This window comes from Phoxinus phoxinus (assembly GCF_949152265.1).
Source record: "Phoxinus phoxinus genome assembly, chromosome: 24".
Classification (NCBI taxonomy): domain Eukaryota; kingdom Metazoa; phylum Chordata; class Actinopteri; order Cypriniformes; family Leuciscidae; genus Phoxinus; species Phoxinus phoxinus.
In genome coordinates this window covers 18253172-18272799 of record NC_136899.1, presented here as the reverse complement: position 1 = coordinate 18272799, position 19628 = coordinate 18253172, and the positions used below count along the sequence as shown (strand labels likewise).

The following is a 19628-nucleotide window of genomic DNA, read 5'->3' as shown; positions in this document are numbered from 1 at the left end:
TGAGCGCTCTTCTGACAGCACAACTCATTTACCTCAGTGAACCCATGCAAATGCAACGCCAATCTACTGTGACGTGTGCTTGACTGAAACTGGGCTGGTAGAGAGAATTATAAACTAAACGGGCATGAATATTTAACTTCAGACTCCAAGCAGAGACAGATAAAGAGGAGATAGTATCTGAGCTCAGCATAATCTGCCCCATGCATCTGCATAATTCACTGTTACTAATCTGCTTTTATAAATGCTTAAAAAGCCCATTTAATCCATAAACAACTCTGGAAAGGAGATGGTGACTTGCATGAAGCACTGATGCCTGGAAGTGTAACTTTTTCGAGGTTTGTTTGGAGGGGAGAGAATCAAGGATATTTACATTCGTACTAAGACGGTTTTGCATACACCAATCTGCTCATACAGAGACTTGAGCATTAGTACAAATACTAGATAAAAACACAGGCAGATTCATTTGGGTTTTCCCAAAGGAATTGGGTTTTTCCAATTTGCAGATTGGATCTTCAACAAACAAAAGTGAGAACCCGATCTCATGAGAAAACAACTATTCTACACAGCCCAGGCTCATTAGAAAAATGAAACATTTTGGAAAATGCGTAGACGTTTCGCGACAGTTTCAAAGTGAAAAAAAAACTTCTTCTTTTTTCGGAAAAGATAAACGTGAATATAGCAATGGTTTATTACGTTGGAGTTTGATACACCATTCAGTCACAGAAAGCACTGAAGTGTAACTTTACTTTGTGTGGTAAGAAACTAAGCACTTTATTAAAGCAATAAGCCACTCAAGGCTTTGACTTTACGACCGGGTGATTTTAGAGACAACACAAAGCAGACCCTCTAATACCAGAGGCAACAACAATATGGTAAAGATATGGTAAAATAAATCAGTGTCTCTTTACTCTTGGTTTCAGCTTATTCCAGCTCAAACAATATTGTCACCTACGTTGTATAGGCAAATATTCTTACAAATGAATGGGTTTCAGCTTAAACTTATTCTTAGCTTGTTACGAATTTTAGTCAAATTACATATTTTGATTATTAGGAACAAAATCTTGATTTGTGAGCATTTAAGAACTTTGAAATATAAATTTTTGTCCACTTCTATTTGTGACTGTTGCGTTTTAGCGATACACCTAAAATATATTAAAAATGTGATATTCTCACAAATCCCTGTTGTGCTGCATCTTTAAACAATGTTCACTGACTTACTGACCAGCCAACTTGTTCCTTCTGTTTTACGCTATGAGTGAACGAGAGAGAGAGAGAGAGAGAGAGAGAGAGATAGAGAGAGAGAGAGAGAGAGAGAGAGAGAGAGAGAGATAGAGAGAGAGAGAGAGAGAGAGAGAGAGAGAGAGAGAGAGAGAGAGAGAGATTGCAGGATTTATCTAAACATGTGGACTCGATTTCAAGCTCCCAGCTGCAATTGTTTTGACAGCTGACCGTGTGCAATATGTTCGGATAAATTTAAAAGAAACGTCCATCTCTGATAAAACCAACGTCCAGCATGGTATGTGGAAAACAAGCGCTGTATAAAAACAATCATGGTGCTGCCATGTTTTCCGAGCGTGTGACCAAACTAACTCTTGCTCACTCTCTAAGATAATGTTTTTACTGATTACCCATCCATCATAAAATCCTGACTTATTCATGACCATAAAACAGCAACCAAACTGCAGATGAGATATGAGTTTTATAAACCCAGAAAAGCAATAAATTAGCCAAGAAAAATCCGAAGGGCTTCCACACTCCTCACAAATCCAGACTAGATGCTCCCTCTCTTTTCTAAGCATTGTGCGACTGCAACACTTTCACACATTGCTGCCCACCAAAAGTCGTTGACCTTTTCTGCATGGCAGGCGTGTCCCCTCTGCAGTCATGTCGTATTGAGCTCTGTTGTGCGGTTCTGTGGCGCTGTAGCCCGGGGCCCTGCAGCCTCTGTGCACTGTCCACTAATAGCCTCCTGTAATTGAAGAAGCGGCTTTTAGAACTAATGCAAGCAAACAGGCTGGCGGAGTGGAGGGGGAGGGCTGCAGGTGCCTTCCTGTGACCCTTCCCATATCAGGAGAGATTCGGAGCATCTTCCCCCTTCGTTCCTGTGTTTATCTTCCTGTTTTGGGTGTTTTTCCAGTTTTGTTTTTTTTAGGCCCATTGTTGTCTGACAGTCTCCGGAGCTTGCCGGTCATGGGCGGCTAGTCAGCAGGTGAGCTTTTGTAGGTGATCCCTCACATGTATGTGGGACTAAAAAAATTATAAAAAAAATATATATATATATTAATTCTCTAAATTGTCAAAGCATGGAGCTATCAATGCCAAGGATATGGGTTTGATTTAAATTTTTTGAACTGTGACACTCAAAATAATCCTCAGCATTCTCCTTAGTGCAGTGGTTCTTAAGCAAACTTTCAAGCGGGCCTCAAGATGACTTCAAATGATTTAAAATTTAAAACAAGCATGAAAATAAGATAAAAACAAAAGTTATGCCAGGTTTTAAAAAATAAAATGATTTTTTTAAATGTAATATGCAATATACAGTAGGCCTACTATTCAAAAGTTAAGGGTTAGTAAAATGTTTTAGAAAGAAGTCTCCTATGCTTACCAAGGCTGCATTTATTTGTTTATATGGTTATACATTTACAGTCAAAACAGTAATTTGGGGAAATATTATTACAATTAAAATATTTTTTTTTAGTTTGTTTTAAATATGTAAAACATGTATTTTTTTCCTGTGGTGTAATAAAAAATAAAAAAAAAATTAAAAAAAATTATATATATATATTCCTGTGGTGTCGAAGCTGACCAGTCATTACTCCAGTCCTCAGTGTCACATGATCCTTCAGAAATCAATCAAATATGCTGATTTGGTGCAAACAATTCTTATTATTGAAAAGCAGCTCCTTAATATATTTGATAAACAGAAAGTTCTGCAGTCATTTTTATCAATATAATGATATTCAGATCCTTGCTGAAGTATTGATTTATTAAATATAAAAATAGTATTACTGATAGGTATAGAATTACAGAAGGGTCTTAATTGTAATAAACAAAATTACAATGCAAAACAAAAGTTCTAAAAATAGGTCTAATTTTTTTTTTTTACAGAAATGTGTTATACTTTCATTTGGATTTGGAAAGAAACTTGACCCAAAGATGTTCTTGATGCTGTACTTTGAAGAAAAGCAGATGCCAAAATAAACAAATATTATCAGGGTTTTCTGACTTTCAAATATAACACATAGTTGACAATATTTCATCATGTGAACAAAGGCAACTTGAAGCTTGGAGCGAGTTCTATGATGAATTTGCCATCATAAAGTTGGGCTAAAGCAACAGCATGAAAAGGTCCCACGTAACTCCCGTCTTAATAATTACAGACGGAGAGACAGAGAGATGAGTGGTGGGGGGTGCACAGGAAGAGAGCGGCAGTCTGGCCGTCATTAGATCTTCAATGCGTGTGTTCTCCATCCTGCGACAGGTTGGGCCCCCTGTCAGTTGTTTTGCAAAGCACCTTGGGTGTTCCCTAAATTCAGCCCGTGGAAAGACATTACTGAGACATGTGGAGACAAATAGCACGACAGAGCGCAAATCTCGATGCGATTCAGTAGCGAAAACATCTCCAGGGCTATCAGCAGCCATTAGCGTAACGTTCTGGTGAATTACGGTGAAGATTACAGCGACGCCGGACTCCTCTGTCACTGTCACACAGCCGGTGACAAAACAGTTTGCGTTACCTGCTTAAGCACGGCAGACATTAGCACCTCCCTTCCAGGTACAGTAATCAAGAAGGTGACGGCACGCAATTAATGAGGTCCATCTGCAGCAGTGCCTATACATAATTAATGAGCTCATTATCCGCACACTTTGACTTTAGGCCCCTTCGCAAGATATACACACTATAGGAGTGTGGTTAAATCATAAAGTCTATGCGGTTGTAATCACCATCAAAGAAATGTACAGTTTTACGAAAAAAAAAGGAAAAAAAAGCCAAAAGACTCACAATCTACAATGTAGCAAACCATGCTTTGTGTGTTTATGAAATGCAAATCCTTTTTTTTCCCGGTTGCCGCTGAATGCTAGTATGACAATGTGTTAATAATGCAATAATGTTGATCACATGGCCTGGAAGAAAATAAACCATAATATGAAGTTAATTAAAGAGTAAAAAATCTGATTAGTTTTTATGATCGCCCCATGAAACGTGCAGAATTTGATCATGATAAGACCAAGCCACTTGCAGAATTATTTATTGTGGATTGTTTTATTGTCGTATAGTGCTCGGAAGAAGAAACTTGTGTTAATGATGAATTACCCATGACTGTTTTACTGTCAGAACGGTTTCTTTATTCTATAAAGAAGAATGTGCTTCATATCAGGAGGGAATCAAGTTACTTAAATGAGCAAATTATTAGCTTGAATAATCTTATACCCAAAGGCTAGATGATAGATTGCATGGACACTGATTTTAGGTTAAAATGTATGTTTATTTTAGGTCAGAGATTTGGTTGTAAAACGGAGTATTTCAATCCACCTTATTTTGCAACACGGAAGTAAGCTATTTACTTTGAATGTGAGAGACTTCCCATGACTTTCATTGGCCGCTATAGGTAAATAGCTAGAAGAATAACAAAGTGCAGTAAACGGTAAAACTATTCGCACAACAAACCAGTGTGATTATGATAATGAATTAGTTATTTTATGAAAATACAACAACTGGAAGCAAATGACACCAGAAACCTTGCAAAAAAAAAAAAAAAAAAAGCCATGCATGCTCTTATGTCAAAAAGGTGGATTGTGACTATATTTTTGGAGTCCACTTACATGTTCTGTGGTCTGAAATTTTTTTTTTTTAAGTGCATAAATGCCATGTAGTACCTTAATTAATATGAGCTCATAAAATCTGCATGTATAATAATTGTAGAGTCATTAGAAAAATAGTTTTAGATAAAGTACAGCATGGACACAGCTGGCCTTTGAAATGCACCCAAAAACTCGCATTACATAAAACAAACAGATCTTTCAAAAAGATGATAATAAATTATATTCATTGTAATGATGGTATTTAGTAAATATCATTTCCCCCCGGGGCTTTTGGAAACCATGAGTTGAGGCCAAGACAAAGCATGTCAATCTTTGCAACATTGCAATATTCATTCGTAATGATCAGCACATGTATTGGCCACGGGCATTCAAACAAGCTGCTAAAAACTTTCTGAAGTTTCCAAGCGTCCTGTGGCTCTATCTGTACCTGTAAATGTTTGCTATGCTCTCTCCACCCCCATTCTCTGCTAATGAAGGCCTCGTGGCCTCTTGTTATTAAAATCATGCCTCTTTCTGCGATATTAATTGGGTCCATAATAAGGAATGTGCCAGATTCATTATTTAATTGTGAGGGAACATTTGGAATACAGTTTCTGAAATCTATTTTTAATGAAAACTACTACATCCTGACCTAATCATATCAAGCATATTCTATCTAATTAAGGATGCAAAAAATCATTAGAGTTGCAAAATATTAGTTTCAGCTCTGTCTGGCTGCTCCCTCCCCTCCAACATATATTTTTTTTCCTACTGTGTTGATAAATAGTTAATGAGGGAAAAATGACAAAAATTTGCAAGTAGGCAAATTAGTTTAATAGGGATATGTCTTTGCTGAGTTGGGAAAGTGACCCTTTTTTGCATAGAGAAATTGCCACAATAATTATGAAATAATGGCCTAGCCCGTCTTATTTAAATGAAAAATCGTCAGCCTGAATAATGTAAAAATTGTGAAATGCAATAACCCTAAATTTTCATCATGCTGGCAAATGTGTTTAATGTGTTAGCATTTTATCAGTTCAATAACGGCAAATTAGGGCCAATATGAGAGAGGAGGTTATGACTGCAGTTCTGGGATGAAGACCGCTCTAGTTAAAAAAGATTTTGCAAGTGTGTTGGTTAAACGGTGCTGTTTTCTTAATTACAATCTAAACAACTGTATCCAATTTGTAGCACCTTCATTACTAATATTGCCACAGCTGTAGCAGTACTTTTGGAATCTAAAACATAAACAGGGTCATTGGAAAGGGCTGGAAAAATAACGTGATTCGCAAAGCTCTACGATTTGAGCTAGGAATTACAGAATGCCTTTTTAATGACTTGTTTGACAGCCAATAACATTTCTTCATCAAGAACACTAAAAGAGGAGTTGCCACCCAAGTTGTGAACGTGTGTGTGTGTGTGTGTGTGTGTGTGTGTGTGTGTGTGTGTGTGTGTGTGTGTGTGTGTGTGTGTGTGTGTGTGTGTGTGTGTCTCCTCATGCGTCCCTCTGTTGATTGAGCGGTCTTTTTTCTTAATGAAATATTGCTGGAAATTGATTTCCGTGGATTAATCAAGCCGAATTCCTTTTTGGATAATTAGCCCCAACTAATTAGACTAGCTAAAAACCTCTGTGACAAATTTTTGGCATTCATAAATGTAACTAAAGAAAACAGAATGATTTGAAATAATAATGTTATATCCTTTGATTCCATTTTATGTTAATTATAATGCATATTAGAAAGCTCAGTGAACAGTTCAACGTGACAGTCCATTTCTGAAAACCATCACAAAGGCTTTCTTACTCATAAATGCTAGCGGGCATCTACAAGCCATCAGACAGACAGAAATCTTTTGCAGAGGCAATCTGATGGATTAGTATCAACTACCATTTTGCCCATCTTCTTTAAAACAGCCATTAATCCAATTAAGCGCCTAAGACTTGAGTAGAGCTTTGCAACAGTCAAACGTTGTGGCAATGCAGCCCATGGCAGCTGGATCGCCTTTTTGCAAGACGATATTCTCTTTGAAGCCAAGTGTTCAGTGCTGGTTGTTACCACTATAAACAGAACTTCCACAGACTCACCTTGCGTCTCTCTCCATTGAAGCCTCTCCATTGCTCTGCCTTCTTTACAATGTAATTGAGCTCCTGGTTGGAGACCTCCATGTCATGTGGAATAAAGAATGCTCCCTCAGTGCTGTGGAGGCGTTGGTAGATATCTAACAGTCTCCCATCATTGTGAAGTCTGTATGAAAAACAAAGAAAGAAAAGTTAATGCTTAAATTTAAAATGCCAGTTATATTGTTGTTTTTGAAATGCATAAGTTGAATTTTATTGTTATACTTAATCATGGTGTTGTTGTTTTAAAAAGAAATGTACAAACACACCTTGTGTTATATCAGATCCCATCTACGAAGAGCCTGCCACTCCCTATTAAGTCCTATTGTACCAAATTTTGGTTGTAGTTCCAACAGAGTTCCACTGGGATCACCCGAGTGCAAAATGAATGGGAGTCTATGGAGCTAGACGGCTAAATTTGTCTCTTTCACCCGATTGCCGTAGGTTTGGTTGTAGGTTTTGCAAGTTCAACATGGGTTATAGTTCGAAAGTTGAATGAACGAGTACTTATGTCCTTTCGATTTCTTACAGGTTGAGTTGTTGTTGCCCATAAAACGCTAGCATTCTGCTAATAAACGCTGATTGGTCAGTGATGAACTGATTACGACCAGAGATACCGCTTGATGTCAACGTGGCATCCGAAGCGGGACCAGAATGTCTTCTAGCAAAGTCTTCTAGCACGTGTATTTACCCGTCAGCTGTGTTGTCGATGCCTCGAGAGAAAAGAAAGTGCAGAGCGCGAAAGCACCAAAGTGACTGAAGGATTGCCGTAAAGCAGTATCTCTGGTCGTACGATGTGTATGACAACATTGACATTTTAAAAGACTTTTTAAAGCAAATAAGTGACTCTAAAAAATCTTACACCCAGCAATGTGTAATTTCTTTGCATCTCCTTTCGAATACAACATTCAAATTACTAGACAAAAAATTATATCCTGAGAAAAGTGGATTTTGAGGGGTATAGCTCTATAGACCTCCATTCATTCTGCACTCATCCTGTGAGCGCCCTCATATGGGATCAGAGTGGAACTGCAACCAGTTTAGAAGCCGGAAGTTTACTGAGAGTGACAGTTCTCCCAATATTAGACATTCGCTGGTTATATCATTATCTGTCACGTGACATGAAAATAACCAATGGCATTCACTGTTAATGATTCACATCCAGCTGTTTTTAATTGAGCACAAGTGTGGTGTGAATGATATTTGAGAGCCCCCAGTGAATATCAACTTAATTTCCGATCTGTTCCTCACAAAACGCTGTTGGAATATAGCAACTATTAAGGGGTTGGAATGGCATGCAAATGATTAACTGATAAATCAATTAACTAATTATTGGTTTGTTGCAAAGATGCAGCACAGAGGTTCAGAGTTCAAACGGGTTTTATTCCACCTTGTCACATCCTGGTCATTTTGCTGTCAAGGCTGTTAACGTCTGACGAACAGCTCATCTGACCTTTCCAACACAGTGAAATTCTGATGAGCTTCAGCTCGGCAGAGAAGCAGGCCTGACCTGTCAATGTCAACCGGCAGAACAGAAGCGACTCTAGTCTACGGTAGAAGGTTTGACACATTTGTTAACTAATTCTGGTATTTTCTTCTCCTCTATATTATATACTCAAGTAAACAAAGTCACGGAGAAAGTCAAAGAGAAGGTGCCATGAGTGACTTGGGGAGTATGCTAGATTCTACAAGTAGTGTAGGAGGCTTGTTTGTTTGTGTTTTTGTGGAAAGGTTGTCTCTTCAGATCATACATTGATCCTAATGTTCTTTAAAGGAGTTGAGCATCTGAATCTCTATCTGGTGACAAAGAATTGAGTCATATGACTACTACAGTGTGGTTATTGATATCGAGTCTCCTCAGACATCTCACATACTCAGCGCATGAATCAACAGCCATAAAAACACACAGCTTGGCTTCTCTTCAAAACGCCTTGACCCTCCGCCACAGAAAAGAGATTATTCTTGTTCAAAGGGTAATGAGACCTCCAGAAACATTAACCATGCAAAGTATAAAAGATGAAAAACAGTAGAGAAAAAAAAAACATGATGTGAAATATAACAAACATATTGTGGAATATATTGATCCATTATTCTATCATGGGAAAGAAGCGTGTGATGACTGTTTTGCTATGGCATCGGATTTAAGCATGCATGAATATATGAAGATATCCCATTCATGCATGAGGAAAAATTACCTGAGTACACATATTCTATTACATACGTAGAAACCATATGTGAACTAATATTCATCCAATCATATTTCCATTTTAAATTATGCCAGGGATTTATTGTAGACAGTGCATGACCAGTGATGATGCTTTCAGTATTTGAAAAAGATACAAAACAATGGCTTAAGATGCCTAAAGGTGTGTTCACACCGGACGCGAATAGCGCATCAGGTGCGAGTGATTTCAATGTTAAGTCAATGCAAAGACGCGTCACGCGCGTAAAAAACCCTGCGGCGCGAATGAGGCGTAGAGTGCGGCGCAGTAGACGCGAATACGTCTCATTCGCGCGAATGGCGCGAATTGAGCGAATAATTTTCTAGTGCTTTTTGTGCATTCACGCGTTTGACACGAATTCGCGTCTGCCGCCCGAGTTGAAAAATCTGAACTTCTGCGTCAATTCGTGCCGCGTTAACCAATCAGGAGCCTGCTTGCTTCACGTGGCATAAAGTGACATAGGATTATGATCGCTCCGATGCAGGACAGCAGGTCATCAAACTGGGCGCGGTACAGGCGGAAGTACCGCTGAAAGCGGCCGTCATCCAGGCGCAGCTCCTGGAGCAAATGGTGAAAAACTCGCCAAACTGGGTTGATCCCTACGCCACCGTTCTGCTCTCCAGAGCAAATACAGAGCGGTGACTCTCTTTCCGATAATTCGGAAATTATCTATCAACATCACAGATCTTGTAAAAAGATCTTGTCGAAACTTTCGTCTCTGACGCGCGTCAATTTCGCTTCAAACTTATGTTTTACACGCGTCAATTTCGCTCTTGACGCGCAAATGGACACAAAGTGGTCAAGCGTATAACTAGACCCGGCAGGCGCGAATTTGACGCGCTATTCGCATCCGGTGTGAACGCACAGTAAGGTAAGCTGAAAAATAGAAATAATAGTTTGCAGCAATATTTGGTTGCTGTGGAAGGCTTTGCTAACTGTGATCCTGGCATGGTGATAGGAAGCCCATGGTCATTGATCCTTCTCCTCAATTCCAGAACCAGAGATACCTCCAACCTTGTCATTCCCTGAAAGATTATTCTAGTAAACCCTATGATCACTCTATAAGCATGTTCACTGGCTTGCAGAAAAAAAGTCAGTAAGGATAATGTCATTTTCTGTGCTCTTCTAAGTCTTTCTGTTTCTGAACGTCCCTCCAACATCTGAACGTTGGGGGTCCCTCCTGAACGTCCATCCAACACTTCACTCAAGGTCCAAATCTGGACTACTGGCAAATTAAAGTGAGAAACGTCCATTGCTATTCATCAAACATTTCTGGATGTGCTGGACATGTCCTGCTCTTAGCCACCTAGTCTGGACCTGAGACAGCAACAGGACTGCATCAAAAGGCAACAACAATCCAGAAGAAGGGGCATCCAAAGAAAGACACAGTTCAAACAATCTGTATGAGGATTATTGTGCCTAGTCAATATGACAGTTGTAAGTACACTTCAAGTGTACATTTCAATGATAAATTAAGACATTTTAATAAATCTGAATGTCAGATGTACAAGCAGTCCATTGACATATTGATAATGTACAGTTGTTTCATCTAGCTAACAATCAATTAACTATTCCAAGGTCAGATTAAGCTATACATTGGAAACCATGACATCCCATGAACCAGTGGTGCTCAGTCCTTCTCATGAAGATGTATCTTTACAGCACCAAACAAGACAATTAGGGGTTACTGTTTAATTAAAAATGACAGACAAGTGTTTTAGACACTAAACTCTGCAGGAAGGAAGGAGCAGGATTGATAAATCCCACCATTAAACATTTGAAACTATCCATAAAATATTCCTGACAAAATTTAAGTGCAAAGAAATTCATCGGGAATTAAACAAAGACCCCGGGAGAACTAGCACATTCTCGTATCAGTCTGCCTCTTAACCAATGATATCGTCAGTCTGAAAGCCTCTCAACCAACCAGATGTTGAGCAGGAGAACCATTCATTCACTGCTTTAAAACAGACACTTCAGCTGTGCCACTATTCTCCTCGTATTTCAGAATAACATGCTCACTAATGGACCTACATCAAATGTCTGATTGTGTTTATATTTTTTCCAACATATATAATGATAAAATGCAAAACATGCCTCTTTCCGGCTTTGCAGGGAGTGAATCAGGGCTTGCTAAAATGTAATTAAAAACGGATAACAGTTCATTCTATCTATACGTGTAGCCTCAGGCGTTATTTTAGAAATAGGTCAGGCACTGTGTCAGTGCTTCTCTCCACACAGTGAATAGAAGCAGATAACCCATAAAAACGTGCAAGCCTACTCACAATCAGACTGCTGGCCTACATTCACACGGCGCAGCCACTCTTCAGCTTTAACCCATGTTAGATGCGCCAACCCTGCCATCCTAGAGCCATGCACTGGCATGAGACATTACCCTTCTCTACGGCTGACACTTAATGTCGTCCATCCAGTGTGGGATATAAGCCCAGCAATTGAGAAACAAGATGAAAGCTCTTTCTCTGAGACCATTCTACACTGATTAGTGGAAAATCAGGTTGTTACACTTTTGGGTCCTTTGTTTTATTTCCAGACCTTAAAGCTACAGTGTGTGATTACAGACCTAAATATTCAAACATGAAAAGTGATCCATGAACAGTTGATGCCATATCTATATCTGACACGTGTATTTCTTGACTTCTTGGCCCAAATTTAGTCTTAACATCAGAGGATTTCCACTTGTGTTAATATGATTTTGTGCATCTTTCTCTCGCCCAATAGCAGCAATTCAAACAATGAAAATCCAAAAGAATTCAAAATTAAGCCTATTAATTTTCTTAATGCATGTTTCTGGTTATATTATGCATGAGCCTTAGTGGACATTATTCTCCCCCCTAAAAAAAAATCATGCACATTTCAAGAAAGCTAAAGCAGTAAAGCTAAAACACGACATTTTGCTGCCTGGCAATATAATCGGAAACCCCAATGTTCATTGTGTCTGTCATGCATATTAACAAACCCTGTGAAGGTGATTTGAGCTCATCTTCATGTCATTTCTCTGATTATTCATTCTTTAATTTCATGAGAGTATTAAATCAAATTGCATTACATCAACACTTGGCTGTCAGATGATGATAATGAGCAGAAAGCTCTTGATAGAGCCTGTTTATGATTCTTATGTGCTGGTGGACAGGACTTCATTGGCTGGATGTCCCTAAGGGGTTCCCTGTCCAAAAATACACTGCCATAATCTCAGACTCTGAATAGTGTGGACTGCAGTGTTTTGACACCTTTGACACTTCCACCAGGAAGGTCACACACAAACTCACAAGTTGACAGCAAAGAACAACGGAAAAGAGAAGACTGCATTTTTGTTCTTATTGTGAAATTTCGTTTCCGGAAATAGACAATTTATTGGTTTTTCATCTTCACGTCTTTTCTCTCAACATTAGCATTTCCTCCACCCCACACACACGCCATATACAAACATGAAATGCTGCTGTTAACTAGATCAATAAATGTCAAGTCGATTATATATATAAGACAATGTTTGTTGCTGTCTGTTAAATGTAAATGTATATGATAATACATCCCTCTGCTCAGTTGCACTGCTAACAGCCTTGTGTTTTCTCTCTCCCTCTTGTACAATTAAAAATGGCAAATGAAGAATGCCTCATCAAGGTCAGGTGAGTTCCCCTATAAAATGAATGCCCTGTTCAGAGAAGAGGATCTTCTTGCGACCAATTATTTTGCACTCGTGTTATTAGGCACTTTTGTCTCTCCCACTTAAAGGTGAACTATGCAGGTTTTTTAACTTAACCGAACAGCTTCGGAGTCCTTGGAATGGTTATATTACTTTTTTCGAGTTGAACGGTGGTCGTTTCGCACCCCCCTATCGCATGTGAGCGGAAAAAACACACTTGCAACTTTGAACCGGCGGGCCGCCGGATGCGGCGTCAGGAAGTATCGCGTGATATCAGGTCTCGCGATGTAAAGAATTGCTTTACGGCAAAAAGAAATCTGCTAAAATTATATCATTATTGCGCTCCCTCACACTGTTCGAACCCGAATGAAGACGATGTTGTAAAGAATGTCCCGTCTGCTTTGATGTCGTTGATCTACTAGCCTCTGGTATATGAGAGTCGACAACTAGTTTTTCGACAGTGTTGTCAAATATCTATTCCGAAGCTGTAGGGGGAGCTCTATAGAGAAACCTGCGAGCAAAAAGCGAGAATACAGCGAAGAAATTCCCGAAACTGCAGAGCCCGGATTTTGCATATTAAATGTATGTGTCATTGCCTGCCTATGTTGTCACTGGCTGTGGATTAATTGAATGTAAAATTGGGGCTCATCCAGGATTACACTCCTATAGAAAATTATATTCCAAGACCAAAATGCAAGGGTTTAATTTCCAGTACTACGATGACCAAAATCAATCAGTGATATTCAGAGCTAGTTTTGATTTCTACATTTGATTTGTAAATGTAAGCTACATTTGATTTCATTATTGGACCATTTTCTGAAATGCCTTTGGAGGAAAAGATTAGGAAAAATGATTGCAGAACCAAGGTTGCTGCAAAAGTTAACAGTTAAGCATTTGCAGTGGCATGAGGGCATGTGACAAATGAAACAAGACATTCAAGTTGATCCACTGGGACAAGTCCAGAACAACTTGACCAACTTTTTATTTTTGTGTTTGTTTGATTGATTTTAAAGTACTGTACCTGAGGATGTAAACATAAAGAAAGGTGAAGGAGAGGATGCAGTGGACGCCATAAAGGAAAAGTGTGATGATGATGCCTGCTGCACCCGACTGCTCCGTTCGAAAGAAATGCCAGTAAAGCTTGGCAGCATCTGCTAACGGTTCCTCTGCACTGTAGGATAGACGCTGACCAAACACAAACAAAACATATTTTACAAATTCAAAACTGTAGCACAGATTTAAAATGTAAACATATAACTCTCTGGTGCTATTGGGTCAACTGTTTTTTTTTTTACTTCAGCAATAATCTGCCAAGTGTCAACTTTAAAAAGAGACCAAACTTAAGTCGGTGCTCCAAAGCATTCAAGATTTATGACAGTTTAAGTTGAAAATTACATTTTGTGGTTTATGCTCAAAAAGTTAATAAATGAATTATATCCACTGCATAAATATAATTTCCCCTAAATATAATTTCCCCTAAAATCCCTAAAATATAATTTCCCCATAAAATCCCCTAAAAATACAAAATATTGAATACAAAAAATATTATTTAGCTAAAATATAGTACATTCATTTAATTGAAATACTGATAATAATAAAAACTGCACATTTTTGACCACCACATGAAGAGCACCAGAATAGAATAGTGAATAGGTGGGTTATTATGAATCAATCCAAAATGTGGGTTCAATTGGTTGAACACATCATTTGTAAAGGGAGAACAATTCTGCCCTTTTTCAAGTTGGCCCATCTTAGGGACACATTCTGGCAAATCAAATGTTCTGTAACAGGCCTCACTGCTCTCCACATTTCTGTTGCACATTCACCAGGAACATTTTATGGGATTTCTGTACAATTTGTCCTGTTAAAACAAGTCCTGGTGGATGCCAAAGATGGTGGGGGTGGATCGGATGTTACAATACAAGTTATAAGTTATGGTCACTGAAGTTAAAATCATAATCAAGTAGGCTACTTTGCAAGTTTCTTTAATTGTACAATTATCAATACATTAAAATATGTGGTGTTCTTTAAATCATGAGAAATGATTATTAAAACATAATGAAGTAAACTGTGCTTTAAAGTAGAACTTTTAATTTGACTAATCAAGTGTACTTGATTAAAGTGTACTATCTTTAATAAGTAGGCCTACACTTTACACATTATATTATCTGCAAGTGCAGTCTTTTAAAAATACAAGATTTGAAGAGCACTTCTTTTCATAAGGGAGAACTTAACAGTAAAAAAAGCTTGATAGATAAAAAATAAAAAAACAGTATATAATATTTCCATAAATTGACATTAAGGGGTTAGTGTTTGGAACAGCCTATTTTTTTTAGTTATGCCACATCTTCATTGGTTCATTATCATTATAATATACTGTATATATGCATAATAACACAATATATTCTAAGATCCATTTCAATATGAATGATGTTTACAATTCTCTTAATATATCTAAACTTCTGTGTCTAAAGTACAGCTATTCTCTATCTAAAGTACATTGTATTGGCATATGTAAAAGCCATTCATCATTCCCAACCAAAAATACACCTTAAATCCTGAATAATGATCTCTGTCTATCTCATCCTTGTTCTCACATTCAGTTTTATTTGTAAAGTGACTTTGCTAAGATAATGTGAAACTTCTATATACAGTCCAGAAGTGTCCACGTTATTTTAAGTGACTTACCCCCAGGACGGCATCCACAGCAAATACCGCCAGAGGGTCCAGCACTGTCCACACTGCCGCAGCCATGATAAACTTTGACAGGAAGGAGGGCGGTGAGCCAAACGCTAGCTGACAGCCCCATCTGATCAGGAGCAGCAGTAGCGTAGCTGCATTCAAGGTCAGGGGGCCTAGCAGCACCAGCAGAACCTCCTCCAGGGTAGATAGAAGTGAACCCTGATAGACCAGATCCACCGTGTGCGCACCCAACCCGAACCTGCCCCGAGAGACACATGATGGAAAAATTATTTAGCAAGATTATCACATAAAAATGAGAACTCTTCCTATAATGGGTGTATATTGTAAACTTAATCAATTCCAAGTTATGTGGTGTTGTGGTGTCTTAAAAACAAAGGTTCCTAGAGGGGTATTTCCAGAGATGACAAATAAGACCATTTTGGGTTTCCCAAAGAACCTTTCAGTGAACATTTCTATAAATAATATTTTGCAAAAAAAATTATATGAATATAAATTACCTTTTTTTCCAACTACGAATAACCTTTATGTTTATAGGCATGATTTAAAGCAAAACCAAGTGAATTGTTTATAGCAATAATGAAAGCTGAAACCAAAGGGGGAAATAGTCTAATTGAAAATCAAACAAAAGCACAATATAAGGTGAAATGTATAAGAACTTGCACTAATATGTAGTGTTTTTACACAAAGTTTCATGTCTTTCCTAATCTACCATCCTCTCTCTGCTCATTAATCCTCCTCTAATGTTACCTGGGAATCTCTTCCACTCTTCATTTCACCTATTCGGCCCATTTCTGCTGCTCACGTTCACCACTCCAGCTGTTCTCAACACTTACTGTAGGTTATGTCTTTCTAATAAATTTTCACCTTCAAGATGATATTTTAGATTTATAGTCAAATTCAATTCAATTTAATTCAACTCAATTCGAGATTCGACCTGATTCAGTTTTGTTATAATATTCAGTCTTGAGATTCAACTTGAATCCATTGCATTCAAGTTTCAATCTGATTTGATCTGCATATTATGTATGTGATACAATTCCAGAGTTGATTCTATTCCATTGTCAAATATGAAATGCACTCTTCGTGTTTGTGTTAGGATGCTTTGCTGTAAATTACGTCAACGGATTTAGCCACCTAACACAACTCGCTCCAGCGTTTACAACAGGACCTGTGTTGGTAATGAAGAGTTTTTCCACATGCTTGTGGTGCAATAAAATCCACAGAACACATGTTGTTGTGTAGACGGGTGGGACTCATTTGGCACTGCAAGGTTGTGTGCTGATTTTGAAGTGTGTTTGTGTGTGTAGGAGTGGAGGGGGGTGGTATTTGTGAGAATGCTGGGGGTAATGAAATGTGCGTGGGGTAGAGTGAGAGAGAGACGCTAATGACTGCGGGGCGTGCGAGCGTGTGTGTGTGTGTGTGTGTGTGCTGTCAGTTTGCAGCTGATCTCTGACCGCTACTGTGGTCACCAGCCCTGTAGAGAAACGCTCGCAGCGGACAAACGGACAGACATGTGGAACATGTCATGAGCCTATGACCCCGGCTCTGTGTTTTCCACTTGTTTCTCCCTCATCCGTCCTTCTTTACATTCCTCTCATCTTCTGTCAGTCGTTTTCCATTATTTAATGATCGGATTTGTTTGGCAACAAAGCAACTTGGTGCATAAGAATTTTCACTGAGTGACTTCTGGATGATAAATTAAATTAACACCACATGCAAAACAGAACCACACTGCAGTATCACACAGGGTTTATGATGAAATGTTGTCCACACAATAGGAGAAGATAAATTCTTTCCAAATAATAGACACTTAAAGGCCCATACCACCGCGTGTTATAATCAACTGACTTTCCCCTCATGAGGTTGTTAAAGTTTAGACAAGTCTTGTAAAAGATGCACGTGTACGAGTCTGTTTGCATGCATATAAATGCACATGCACAACATATGACAACAGGGCATGAATCACCTGCATGATTTTTTTTGCGTGCGAGTGTGTTTCCAGTGAATTATTGTAAGCAGACATTTGTAAAGGTCAGCATGTTCTCTCCTGGAATATTTCTGCATGTATTTGTGTGTTTGGAATAATGATGAGCTTGACACTGTGTGTTTGCGAATGATTGTTCTGTGTGTATGGTCACGCATGTCTCACCTGTTGACGGGGATGTGTCGAGTCTGCAGAAAGAGCCACTGGCTGCAGTAATGCATGTACAGACGGGGAAACCACATTACAATGAAAAGAAAAATGCTCAGAGCGATCCGAGACAGATGAGGACATGGACGGCAGGACAAATCGAGTAGTGACGGGAGGAGACGCACTGCCAGACGTGTTCTCTCGGCCGTCCCACAACACACAGGGGCAGACCTGTGCAAACTGTGAGATCTGGGGACGACACATATGATTGTATAAGCTGTGCACATATGAAGAGCCATTGTGGATCAATTTAATAAAAATAAGCAAATAAAAAACTTAATTTTCATGTCTGATTGCAATGACATGTCTGACTCAATCAAAATTAAGATCACATTATAAAGCAGGCCATGTTAGCAGCTGTGGCTGGCAAGTACAACTATCATTAAAGCAAACATTTTCTTAGTTGTGATTGACAATGTGCAGTGGAAAAGATGCATTTATAAAAGAAAAGAAAAAAATACAGTAAAAACAGACACATTTTGAAATATTATTACAATTTGAAATAACTGTTTTCTATTTTAATACATTTTAAATGTAATTCATCCCTGTGATGACAAATCTGTATTTTCAGAAACCATTACTCCTGTCTTCAGTGTCACATGATCCTTCAAAAAACATTATAATATGCCAATTTGCTGCAAGAAATATTTCTTATCATTATCAATGTTGAAACCATGATGCAATAAAAAGTTCTAAAGACCAGCATTTATTTGAAATGTTCTAACATTAGCCTATACATGTCTTTACTGCCACGTTTAATTTAATGTGTCCGTGCTGAATCAAATTATTAATTTATAAATAAAAAAAAATACTGACCCAAATCTGCACACACATACAGTACACACACACACTTTCCACTATCATAATCGAGTACGATCCTACCTGTGTCTGCAACATTCAAGCAATCACAGCTGACTAAGATATGAAAGATAACATATACAGAACTAAAACATCCACACTACACCAAAACACCTTCTGTAAATCCACAACACCCTAGACAGAGTTAATGTGTCAGGGATGCTTCCCTGTCAAGCCGCATTACGCCACAGCGGCAAATAAATTCTGACTTGCATCCCCTCTCTAATGAACGTATCAATGATATATGAACAGATGTATTTTTAGCCGCCTGCGCAGACTGGCTTTTCAAGAGAGAATGTCTAATGCAATGTGAAATCTGCTGTTGCCACAAAACTGATTTTTATTGCTATATCTCCATTTCTTGAAATTTGTTTAAAAGAAAGTGTGAACAGAAAACGGTTTATAGCATATACTTGAAATGTGAAGGAGAAAAGAAGAAGGTAAAGTGTTACATTCATCTGTGTTGTTACATTTAGACTGTGTTCTATTACACACTATTGTTCATAGTCAGGGTTAGTGATTTGAACAGACCTCTAATTAAACTTTTAAACTTGTAACTCATCCTGCAATGTTAGTACTATATAAGTGATATCACAAATCATCTAGGTAAAATATATCTAAATAATCTAATGTTTGTATGAATTACCAATGACTCAAAACTATTGTCTTCTCTAATAAAGATTGCAGGAAAACGTCAGAATTATTACAAGTAGTGTGAAGTGTGGCGTAGGTGCAGGTCATGACGTGTGTTGGCAGGAAAGACGTGCAGTGAGGTGGGATTGATTTATGGCCTAATGCCTGTGAGGCGAAGCACAGCAACCCTGAGAACTATCAGTGCCTTTAGTTACAGCTTCAAATCTGGAGTCAGTTAAAAGCTGGACGTCTTTTTTATTTGCAGAATTAAGTTATTTGCTTTCACTTTTTCTGTTTTGGACTAAAGGCATTGTTTAGTAAACGTGCCAAAGCCACTTTTTACCCCCTCCATCAGAGAACACACTGAGTCACACAAAGTGCTAAAGAGGGTCAAAAATGAAACTGGAGGTGATGGGTGAAAAAGAGTGAAAGCAAAACCTT

General features: G+C 38.3%; 1 protein-coding gene across 5 annotated transcripts in view; it reads right to left on the bottom strand.

The window, feature by feature from the left end:
* The window catches only part of ofcc1 (orofacial cleft 1 candidate 1), a 123718-nt gene that overhangs the window by 21256 nt on the left and 82834 nt on the right, over positions 1-19628 (bottom strand). For all 5 annotated transcript variants that reach the window (XM_079602130.1, XM_079602133.1, XM_079602132.1 and 2 more), the window contains 4 exons: positions 17655-17885; positions 15491-15743; positions 13824-13987; positions 6887-7046 (listed from right to left, as the gene is read on the bottom strand). In XM_079602130.1, coding sequence (XP_079458256.1) covers positions 6887-7046; positions 13824-13987; positions 15491-15743; positions 17655-17885 — 808 coding nt within the window. The remainder of the gene's footprint in view (positions 1-6886; positions 7047-13823; positions 13988-15490; positions 15744-17654; positions 17886-19628) is intronic.